At 45.0% G+C, this 12,180-nt stretch overlaps 1 protein-coding gene across 1 annotated transcript; it reads left to right on the top strand.

Annotated features, from left to right (window-relative positions):
* The first annotated feature begins 4,891 nt into the window (after positions 1-4,891).
* On the top strand, positions 4,892-6,452 carry LOC127607162 (metalloproteinase inhibitor 2-like). Its single transcript, XM_052075293.1, has 5 exons — positions 4,892-5,133; positions 5,316-5,398; positions 5,469-5,571; positions 5,778-5,899; positions 6,123-6,452. The coding sequence occupies exons 1-5, from the start codon at positions 5,004-5,006 to the stop codon at positions 6,291-6,293; spliced, it is 609 nt and encodes a 202-aa protein (XP_051931253.1). The 5' UTR covers positions 4,892-5,003; the 3' UTR covers positions 6,294-6,452.
* The last annotated feature ends 5,728 nt before the right edge of the window (positions 6,453-12,180 follow it).

Below are 12,180 nucleotides of genomic sequence, written 5' to 3'. Positions count from 1 at the left end.
GCCGACATATTTTATGTCGACCTGCTTTTATGGTCACCGAGTGAACAATGATCAATCCACACTCGATCGGCCGAACTGTCATTACCTGTCATCGGGTATTGAGTTGTCGTTGAGTTGCGGCTAGCGGCTAGCTTACCCACTAACTGTTGCCGCTTCCCGACTTCATTACTCCGGTCCGGCTATGTCAATCAGCTGTGAGTGGCTTGCTTTCTGCTGGTTCGCTCTGTGTGTTTTCCACCACTCATTGGAAGCGCTTCACCAATATGCAGCCACTGAGCTCAAACTCAACTTTAATCAACACGGTCCACCACCGCCTGCTCTGCTCCAACACCCGGACATCCTTTACGTGCCCCGGCGAAGGTGCACTCACCGGGGCTCACGCCGAAACTATCAATACGACAACTCCAGCTCCATCAGGTCGTTCTGGTCCACCGCTCGCCGCCCACGGAAGAACACCGGACGCCGTGCGGATGCCTCTGTGTTGACACGCGTCCCGAGGTCGGATAGCATCGCGGTCGCTCGCAGCTGCACTCCTGTCAACGTTGGCCTACTGAACATCCGCTCCCTTACGAGCAAGGGCCAGTTCGTCCACGACCTCCTGACAGACCGTGAGTTTGACATTCTGTGTCTGACTGAGACCTGGCAGCAGCCAGATGATTATGGTACTCTTAATGAAGCTACTCCACCGGGCTTTGTTTATCACGCTGTGCCGCGCACGACTGGGAGGGGAGGCGGCCTCGCGATGATTCTGCGCGAGGATTGGAAATTTGCACCTGTAAATGTGCCTGCTTTTTTATCTTTTGAAGCGACTGTTATACAGCTCTCTGGATCAACTCCCACACTGATTGCCACTATTTACCGTCCACCAAAACCAAACAAGAATTTTATCACTGACATTACTACACTCCTCACTCATCTGTATACACTATCACCAAATGTGATTCTCTTAGGAGATTTTAATATACACATGGACAATATCAATGACTCACTTACCAAAGACTTTACCTCCTGTCTGGACAGTTTTGGTTTTCAACAGTATGTCAACTTTCCCACACACAGTAAAGGACATATTCTGGACTTGATCTGCTGTATTGGATTATCACCAACAAACTGTAAAACCGATCTCCTCCCATACACAGATCATCTATTGCTTTCATTCAATGTTAACCTGTCATTTTTCAAATCCAACCCACAACGCATTATACATTTCCGTAAAATCAAGGACATTAACCCGGACAATTTAGAATCACTTATCAACAACCTCCCCAGTACTGATTGTCTTTCTACAACAGATGAGTTTTTGACACACTACAATACAAATCTCCATAACATTCTCAATATCCTGGCCCCACTCAAAACCCGAACTGTCTCCTTCAACCAAACAGCACCCTGGTTTACCCCTACCCTCAGACAACTTAAATCAAAAGGCCGTCAACTTGAAAGATTATATAGAAAAACTGGACTCGCCATTCATAAAGAAATGTACACTACCCACTTTCTCCATTACAAGGACTCAATATCCAAAGCCAAATCAATCTTCTACTCTGGATTAATCAGTTCCAATGAAGGCAACCCCAGATCACTCTTTTCACTCATTTCTAAACTCACTAAACCTGCTGACACTCTTCCCTCACATCTCTATTCCACTGATTTTTGTAATACTCTGGCCTCATTTTTTACATCCAAAATCCAACTTATCCACCAGCAACTCACCCCTTCAGCTGCTCCTAACCCTCCTTCTCCATTCTCCCCGGTTCCTACCCACCTATTCTCTGCATTCACATCCCCATCTGTCCACCAAATCTCCATCTTAATCCAGAAGTCCAAATCCTCTACTTGTCAGCTTGACCCTCTCCCTACTGTTTTAGTCAAAGCTTCTATCCCGGCCCTCTCCCCTCTCATCACTAACATTATTCAAACTTCCCTCTCTACTGGCATTGTACCATCTCATCTCAAAACTGCTGCTGTCACTCCCATACTGAAGAAACCTGGCTCTGATCCCTGCGACTTGAACAACTTTCGTCCCATATCAAACCTTCCGTTCATCTCCAAACTTCTAGAGAAAACAGTAGCTGCTCAACTTCACACCCATCTTTCCTCCAATAAGCTATACGAACAATTTCAATCTGGCTTCCGTCCCCTCCATAGTACTGAAACTGCCCTCCTCAAAATATGCAATGACCTTCTTCTCTCTGCTGACTCCGGTTCACTCGCCATCCTCCTCCTGCTTGACCTCAGTGCAGCCTTTGACACCATCTCTCACTCCATCCTCCTCGACAGACTCTCCTCCATTGGCATCACCAGCATCCCCCTCTCCTGGTTCCGCTCCTATCTTTCTGACCGCACCCAGTTTATCCAGCTCAAACGTTTTAGATCTCACCCCTTTCCCCTCACTTCAGGTGTTCCTCAGGGTTCTGTCCTTGGCCCATTGCTATTTCTAATCTATCTTCTTCCCGTGGGTAATATCTTCAGGAAACATCACATTCATTTTCATTGCTACGCGGATGACACCCAGCTCTACATCTCTACCAAACCTAATACCGTACTTCCACCATCCTCCCTAACCAACTGCCTGCAGGAATTAAAATCTTGGTTCACCTCAAATTTCCTCAAACTGAATAGCAATAAAACTGAATTCCTCCTTATAGGCACTAAATCCAATCTAAACAAAATAAACAACTTCTCCATTCCCTTCGAAAGCTCTTCCATCTCCCCCTCCCCTCAGGTCAAGAGTCTGGGTGTCATCCTTGATAGCACCCTCTCCTTCACCTCACATATCAACCACATCACTCGTTCTGCATATTATCATCTTCGAAACATCCACCGGCTCCGCTCTTCTCTCACTCCTCAGTCCACTGCTATACTTGTACACACCCTCGTCACCTCGCGACTCGATTACTGTAATTCCCTTCTGTTTGGTCTCCCTCAAAAAACCCTCCATAAGCTTCAGCTGGTCCAAAATTCAGCCGCCCGCATTATCACACTCACGCCATACATAAACCATATTACACCTGTCCTCCAACATCTCCACTGGCTTCCCATTTTACACCGCATTCAATATAAAATCCTGCTACTCACATTCAAATCCATTCATGACCTAGCCCCTCCATACCTATCTGACCTCATCCATATTCCTACGCCTGTCCGCTCTCTTCGTTCCTCCTCCTCTGTCCTCCTCTCTGTCCCCCCTGCTCGCCTCGTCACCATGGGAAATAGAGCCTTCAGTCGCTCTGCTCCCCAGCTATGGAACTCACTCCCCGCTGACCTTCGTAATACAGCCTCATTAACACATTTCAAATCCCGCCTCAAAACACATCTGTTTCGACAAGCCTATTCACTCAGACCATAAAGCCATTGTTTTATTTATTTATTTTGTTGTATTTTTTCTTATCTTATTTGATGTAGTTTTTTAACATTGTACTCGTGATTTTAACTGCTTGTTGTAAGGTGTCCTTGAGTTTCTAGAAAGGCGCCCACAAATAAAATGTATTATTATTATTATTATTAAACGATACATGGAATTTTCTGGCGATACGATGCGATACGATTCACCGTCGTCACGATGCGATCTGATTCGATACACATTAAGTTCAAATCAATGCGATCCGATACGATACAATGCAATTTGTTGCGATATTGTGCAATTAAACATGATGCAAATAAGCAAAGAAAAAAAGCTTTTAAAAAGATGGAATTCAGTATGGTATTACAAAAAGGATACCACTTTATTCCTTATAACGAGTAGAACTTGTAAAACAACTTATTTAAGCCCTTTCACAATTGGGTTTTGTGCAAAGAAAATGTAAACAATTTGGCACCTGAGACTCACAGCTGTTGCTATAGTGTAAACACAAACAGACTATTCTCACTGAGTGTCTTATATGAAATATAATAATAATATATATATGTATATGAATCTCTAGCGCAAGATGTCCACCCGTCCACTGTAAGTGCAACTCTTTGCGCACTGTTCAGCGACACAGTAATCTCTCTTCTCACTTTGTTGTACACATCGGGAATATGTTTGTAAGTGAACACAGACCTGTCTGGTATTTTATACCTGGGTTCCAAAACGTGCACGAGCTGTCTGAAACCCTCGTTGTCCACCACGCTAAGGCTGGAGGTCTTTGCATATGAAATAAGCAGTGGCCTTAGTTATAGCCATTGCGCGGTCACAGTGAGTTGCAAGGGGACTCCCAAAATAAGAGGCAATTTTTTTCTGATCCTGACCTGGTTTACCAAGAGTTTCTCCGGTGTCCGACGAGGAACTGGGCGTGGAAGCGGGGGAGCGGGAGGGAAACTTGTCGGTGATCTGGTGCCATCGGTTTAAGTGGGTCTGCATATTTGTGGTGCTGCCGTTGTATGGCTTCTTAGTGCGACATTCCTTGCAAATTACGGAGGTTTTATCAAGCTTTCCGTCTTTCTTTTCGAAGCCGTAGTATTTCCAAACATAAGATTTGAATGTTGCGGCTGCATTAAATATAGTAGTTTCCTAGCTGCTGCGTGCGCTAACTTCCATAATGTTTCGCTCGTTGTGTGACGCACGGCTACCGTCCGTATTCAACACAAAACGCAAAGCAATGATGGTGCATTCATTGCGCCTAGGAAAGGGCAGATATGTGACGTTTAACATGAATAAAACGGCGATTGAATCGGATTTTACCGATACCCATCAATGCATCGTGATGAATCGCGATTTCACCCGTCAATCGCGTCGTACCCAGTGAATGAGCCGATGCACTCGGATCGCGGACGTGCGCATCGATGTATCGATTAATTTCCACACCCTTAGTACTCACATGTGCATTATTGTATTTAATGGGGAAAAACGGGTGAAAACAATCATTGGTGTATGCAGGCAACGCCACCTGTGAGCAGCTCTGTAGCCATAAAAAGGCCCTTGTGAACTTTGACTCCAGCAGAGTGAGCCAGACCTCAGCTTTTGTACAATTTAAATCTGTTTGTTTTGCTCATTTCTTTTGATTTACCCTGACCGGTCAACAATGTGCTGGCAGAACTTTGTGTTAGCCTTGGTGCTGCTGTGCTTGTGGGGCTTCCAGAATGAAGGAGCGCAAGCCTGCACTTGTTTACCGATGCATCCGCAGCAGGTGTTTTGCAAAGCTGATGTTCTTGGTAAGCCACCTTAATTATCATGTTTTATTTGATTTTTTTTCTTAAGGGTCTACTTGCTAGACAGTGTACCTGGGAGAATGCTTATTCGGTATCCATGTGACAGAGCTTGCCAATGTTTTTTTTTTTTTTTGTGGGCCATGAGCACCACCCAAAATGCTTGTTTTCAAAACTTGTCTTTTTAGTCATCAAGGCAAAGGTTGTTGGAGTGACGCCTGGCACACATGTAGAAGGGACACTCGCTAAGTATGACATCAAACAGAGAAAGGTGAGACTTGACTATATTCTTGTAGGCAAATTGGACAGCTAATCTTGGAGATTCCCCACCCTCTTTCCAGAACTTCAAGGGTACCGAAAAGCTTTTTGATGCAATCTACACTGCACCCAGTTCTTCAGCTTGTGGAGTCACTCTGACCAAGGGCACTGAATATCTCCTCATGGGTATAAAAAGCTTTTCTCCCCTATGAAAACACAAACCATTAATGGCACACAAATGTAAACCATTGATGCTTGCAAAACACTGCTTATGAGTGATGGGCAGTTTATTTTTTCTCCCCTTTGAGTCTGACAGTTTTGAGACTTCTGCATGCATTTTATGATGCAGTCTTGATATTCTGTTTTTCCACTTTGGTTTTTTGCCATTACAGTTAGACTGCAGTCTGACGGCTCGCTGCGTATCTCTCTGTGTGACTTTTACCAGCCGTGGAAAACCTTGAGTGTTGTGCAGAAGAGTCTGTTTTACCGCTATGAAAAGGGCTGTGATTGCATGGTAGGAATGCAGAAGATGGATTTCGTGAGGAATTTTGAGCTATATTCTAGATGTCCAACGGAATCCATGAACAAGTGCCAACCGCTTTAATGATGCAATCAATGAGCTCAAGAAAATGGTGTTAAATTCCCTCCATTTTATTTCATTAAGTCTTGGCACAAATGAAACATATGTAATCAATATTCTGTGTGACATTGTGAAATTTCTCTTTGCTCACCCTCAGATAAAATCCTGCTTTTCCTTCCCATGCTGCATGACCACCCCAACAGAGTGCCTGTGGACATTCTTGCCAGGGAAGATGGGCTACGACGAGCAGGCCCAAAACTTTGCTTGCATCAAGAAAAATGACATCTGTTTCTGGTACAAGGCAGCTTTCGTTCCCCTAAGGGGATAGCTTACCAGAGCTTTAAAGCTATTGACTCAAAATAAAATCAATGAAGCTGTTGTTATTGTTTTTTTTTCCCTTCAACTTTTCAATATTGTTTTGTCAATCGTTTGGTTGACCGGGAGTGCACCGATGGCCTGCAGCTGGAATGAACTACTGTAGTGCTGGCTTGCCATGTGTATCTCAGCAGCCATGAGATGCTGGAGCCATGGACGTGCATCACATCCATTTACTATTGGACTGCTTCTCCGCCCCCCCCCCCTCCCACACACACCAAATATACAATTCAGGTTAAACTGGGTCTATGCTTGGTAGTGTGTTTGCAGACATATCTCAAGCTATCCATCATCCAGCCGTTTTTACCTTCACAAGTGTCGCAGGGGCTGCTGGATCCTATTCCAGCTGTCTTCGGGCAGTAGGCAGGAAACACCCTGAACTGGTTGCCAGCCAATCACGGGGCACTCGTAAACTAATAACCATTCATAAATTTGCACCTAGGGACAATTTATCGTGTTCCATTAACCTCCCGTGCATGTTTTTGGAATGTGGGAGAAAACCAACCCTCACATAGGCAAATTATACAAGCTCCACAAACCTCTGTACTGTGAGAGAGGATGTCCTAATCAGTCAACACCTTGCCATCTATGGGTTTCCCAGACGAAGTATTTTCCAAAGTAAGAATTTCTTTGCCGATATTGCCACAGTCTCTCTGGTCCTCCTTAGAAACACTCGGCAACCGTTGGTGCATACCTGAAAGACCCTGGTTGTCTTTGTGTTGCCCACCCCCATTTTGGTCTTCACAAAAAAAGCTTGGATTACACGTGAACATCTGCCAGCAGCCTGAACTGATGTTGGCCAAGCGATCCATTCTTCTTACTTGTGTTCTACTCACATATATTCATTCATTCATTCATCTTCCGAACCGCTTTATCCTCACGAGGGTCGCGGGGGGTGCTGGAGCCTATCCCAGCCGTCTCCGGGCAGTAGGCGGGGGACACCCTGAATTGGTTGCCAGCCAATCGCAGGGCACACAGAGACGAACAACCACGCACGCCCACACTCACACCTAGGGACAATTTAAAGTGTTCAATCAGCCTGCCATTCATGTTTTTGGAACGTGGGAGGAAACCGGAGTACCCGGAGAAAAACCACGCAGGCCCAGGGAGAACATGCAAACTCCACACAGGGAAGCCGGAGCTGGAATTGCACTGTGCACTGTGGAGTCGATGTGCTAACTACTGGACTACCGGGCCGCCCTACTCACATACAGGTCATTTTAAAGTTACAGTGAAGTACGAAGATTCAATATCAGGATTGGTGGATATATTTTTTGATGAAAGCCAATAGGCGTACTTTTCACTGTTGTTGTTTTGTGTTGTAGTAAAGTGACATTGAAGTGTGAAGACAGTAATAGTACTGTGAATATTCTTTCTGAGAAAAGCAGGCTGGCTGAATTGATGTTGACAAAGTGATTGTTTTTCTGATGTTCTCTTTCAATCCAAGTTTTTTTCAAACCAACAGTTAAGTGTGAAGACGCACCAAAAGAGGATTTGTGAATATATTCTGCGGTGGATTCGATGCTAATGGTGGTTACTTGCTTCTTACATGTAATATTTATAATATTGTTGCTATCATATTTCGGGGTGTGGCAAATGTCTTTTGTATTGTATTTTAAGCTTATATTTTGTGTCATATTGTTGCTTTTAATATTGTATCTGGCGATGTTTTGATATTTCTTGAACTTGAACAATTTGTATTGGACAAGTGTTTTGTTTTAAATCATGTGGATCGATTGTGAAATTATATATATATATATATACACATGTTAATATATATCAGTGGTCCCCAACTAGAAATGCTGTCGGTCCACTTAGTATATGCCCATTTAGTATGGTCAAGCTAAGCTTATCCAAATCAACACTCCTCACAACCAACCAATAATGGGGTGCATGAAAATAATTATTCACTTTCCCAGTACACAGCAAATAATGAGGGGTATTGTGTTGAGGCACAGGAACGCTTTTATTTTGTTAAGTTGTGCCTGCTTAATAATAGAAATAGCCCTTTTAGGGAAATAAGACATTTTTATTTTAACTTTGTTAAACAGTAGTTGTAATTTTCCCATTAATTTAACAAAAACAAAACAAAATACTAATTTTACCAAAATAAATACTAAACATAAAAACCAAAATATCCTTTTCATTTGTACAATTCCCCTTTTCACATCCCTTCTGAAATCACTTAAAAAATATATCAGAAGAGGAGTTAAGAACCATTTTAAATACTGACACAAGGGAGCACACGAATGTGCAGTGCTTTTCTTCCACAATAGGTGAATGCAATGTCTGAGGCATGCAAATATTATTTGAGGACGCCATTGGGATGTTCATTTACCATGTTGCGGTGTTCTGCTATTAGACAGCTGCAAAGTAGACGGCAGCAGAACTGCACACAATCGAAACCTCCCGCGATTCGTTTTGTCTAATTGTCTGTGTGCGGCTCTCCTGGGCTGAAGCTGTGAGCACACTGTGACGTCGCTCATGCGTCTGTTTCCTGACACTATCATCCATTTTGAATGCGTGCTGACGCTTATGTATGGACACACCTTAAGTTCAGAGGAACCAATCAGCGCATCGTATATGCTTACGCTTATGTATGGACACACCTTAAGTTCAGAAGAGTCAATCAGCGCATCGTTATCGCCGACATGCCCAGCTCAGGCAGGGTCTCGAGTGAGTCAAACATTAGACACACAAAGTCGCGCTGCCGCGGTCCTCTGCATTACATCTGTTAGTGCACGCAAATAATACAACGGATAATTTTAACAAGCGATCGCGGTAATGCACAGATTATAGTCCACAAATATAAAATGTATAACGTAAAAATCAATTTATAAATTATTATATACAATATGCCGAGGGTCCGGACAGAGGAGGTCCGGACAGAGGAGGTCGGCGGTCCGGTCGTGGATCGCGGTCCGCCAGTTGAGGAAGAGGGATATATATATTAGAGCTGTCATACGATTAAAATATTTAATCTAATTAAAAATGCAACTCTCATAATTAACGCAAATGGACTAAAAAATTAATCGTGATTACTCACACATTTTTTATCGTTTCTGAATTTCCTTTTACATTTTTTGTCCTATTTTTGCACATAATGAACACCGGACACCAGTGTTCATTATGTGCCGCTGTATTCAAAACTGCCCGCCGTACAAAAAAGCGCACGCACTTCTCCGTGCTGCTGTGGCAAACCATTCTGAAAGGGGGAGGGGAGTCACTACCCCTAACACGGTCAGGCTATGTTGATTGTGTTGGTCCTTCTTGTGCGGAAGTCTCTCTACAGTTTTTGTGTAGACCTAATTTCGAATGACAACACTGGAGACGTTTGATTTTCGCTAGGTCGCTACCCCTGTCAGACAAACACAGAGATGCTCCCACTCTATTTATATGGACGCAGAACACTGTAACCTTCCACACAAAATAGTTCAAAACAAGTAACATCTGCTTGTGACGTGTGCCGCGTTAATCTCGCGAGAAAAAATTTAATCCCGTTAAAATTAATTTAAATTAATGCCAATAAAAACGCACTAAACTGACAGCTCTAATATATATATATATAAAAAAAAAAATCCTCATCTCACCCCTCGGGTGGTGTCCGTCCCTCATTCAGCTCGGGTCCTCTACCAGAGGCCAGGAAGCTTGAGGGTTCTGCGCAGTACTGCTCCCAGCACTGCACATTTCTGGACTGAGATGTCCGATGTTGTTCCCGGGATCTGTTGCAACCACTCATCTAGTTTGGGGGTCACTGCCCCGAGTGCTCCGACCACCACAGGCACGACTGTCACCTTTACCTTCCAGGCTCTCTCCAGCTCCTCTCTGAGCCCTCGATATTTCTCGAGTTTCTCATGTTCCTGATGTTTCCATCACTTGGGACCGCTACATTCACTACAACGGCTTTCCTCTGTCCTTTATCTATGATCACGATATCTGGTTGGTTCGCCATTACCATCTTGTCAGTCTGGATCTGGAAGTCCCACAGGATCTTCGCCCTGTCATTCTCCACCACCTTCGGAGGTGTTTCCCATTTTGAGCTTGGGGTTTCCAGTCCATACTCCGCACAGATGTTTCGGTAGACAATGCCAGCCACTTGGTTATGGCGTTCCATGTAGGCTTTCCCTGCCAGCATCTTACATCCTGCAGTTATGTGTTGGATCGTCTCAGGTGCCTCTTTGCACAACCTACACCTTGGGTCTTGTCTGGTGTGGTATATAAGATAAGATAAGATAATATATCCTTTATTCGTCCCACACTGGGGAAATTTACAGCCTCCAGCAGCAAGAATGTATGTAGAAAGAAGAAAGAAGAAAGAGAAAAAAACAACAAACTACTATTACTACTAAGCAGTACTATTTACAATTTTCCTTCACATCATTTAATCATTATTATTATTATGATTGTTATTTTTTATTCATCAGCCTGACAGCAGTCGGTAGGAACGAGCGTCGGTATCTCTCCTTCTTGCAGCGCGGGTGTAACAGTCTCTGGCTGAAGGAGCAACCAAGTGCTGTCAGGGCGGGCTGGAGGGGGTGGGAGGCACTGGCCATCATAGCTTTTAGCTTAGTTAGCATCCTTCTGTTGCCCACCTCCTCCAGAGTGTCAAGGGTGCAACCCAGGACAGAACTGGCCTTCCTGACCAGTCGCTCCAGTCTCTTTCTGTCCCGGGCTGAGATGCTGCCTGACCAGCAGACAATGCCATAATGGATGGCCGAGGCCACCACCGAGTTATAGAACGTCTTAAGGAGTGACCCCTGTACCCCAAGAGACCTCAGTTTCTTGAGTAGGAAGAGTCGGCTCTGTCCTTTCCTAATCAGGGTGTCCGTGTTAGTAGACCAGTCCAGTTTGTCATTCAGAAGAACACCAAGGTACTTGTAGGAGGTCACCCTCTCTATGTCCATACCCTGGATGTTCATCGGTGCTGGTGAGGACTTTTTCCTGCAGAAATCCACAACCAACTCCTTAGTTTTCCTAGGGTTGATCTGGAGGAGATTCTGCTGGCACCAGTCCACAAAGTCCTTTGTCAGTCCCCTGTACTCCCGATCGTCCCCTTCTGTAATGAGGCCAACAATCGCAGAGTCATCGGAGAACTTCTGAAGGTGGCAGTTTGGAGTGACGTGTCTGAAGTCCGAGGTGTAGAAGATGAACAGGAATGGAGCCAGAACAGTCCCCTGCGGCGCTCCAGTGCTGCAGAGAAGCCGGTCCGACTCACAGCTCTGCAATCTCACATACTGCGGCCGATTTGTGAGGTAGTCTATGATCCATGCCGTGAGATGGTGGTCCACTCCGGCGTTCTGCAGTTTGCCTCCCAGCAAATTGGGCTGGATGGTGTTGAAGGCACTGGAGAAATCAAAGAACATGATTCTCACAGTGCTCCCAGCCTTCTCCAAGTGTGACAGCACTGAGTGGAGGAGGTAGATAATGGCATCTTCCACGCCAATGCCAGGCTGATAGGCAAACTGCAACGGGTCCAGTGACGGGCTCACCAGCGGTCGAAGGTGGGCGAGGATGAGTCTCTCCAGCGTATTCATCAGGTGAGACGTCAGTGCCACCGGTCTGTAGCTGTTCAGCTCCTTAGGGTGGGGGGTCTTGGGCACTGGGACCAGGCACGAAGTTTTCCACAGCTGTGGAGCTCTGACCAGCTTCAGGCTCAGGTTGAAGATGTGCTGGACAATGTTACATAGCTGGTCAGAGCAGGTCTTGAGGAGCCGGGAACTGATCTCTGCCTTCCTCACATTCATCTTCCTCAGTTGGTTCCTTACCTGCTCTGTTGTGACGGACAGGCAGGAACCAGGTGACATACAGGGTTGATGAGAGCTGGTCGAAAGAGGAGGGGG

The sequence above is a fragment of the Hippocampus zosterae genome, chromosome 9 (assembly GCF_025434085.1).
Source record: "Hippocampus zosterae strain Florida chromosome 9, ASM2543408v3, whole genome shotgun sequence".
NCBI classification, from domain to species: Eukaryota; Metazoa; Chordata; class Actinopteri; order Syngnathiformes; family Syngnathidae; genus Hippocampus; species Hippocampus zosterae.
Note: the sequence above shows the minus strand (reverse complement) of the source record. Positions and strands in the feature narration are given on the sequence as shown.

What these genes read in the sequence shown, in the direction of transcription:
- LOC127607162 (XM_052075293.1), top strand. Translation starts at nt 5,004, where the DNA reads ATGTGCTGGCAGAACTTTGTGTTAGCCTTGGTGCTGCTGTGCTTGTGG. An exon ending in TTGCAAAGCTGATGTTCTTG is followed by an intron (nt 5,134 to 5,315) that starts GTAAGCCACCTT and finishes TTGTCTTTTTAG; the next exon opens with TCATCAAGGCAAAGGTTGTT. An exon ending in AAAAGGGCTGTGATTGCATG is followed by an intron (nt 5,900 to 6,122) that starts GTAGGAATGCAG and finishes GCTCACCCTCAG; the next exon opens with ATAAAATCCTGCTTTTCCTT.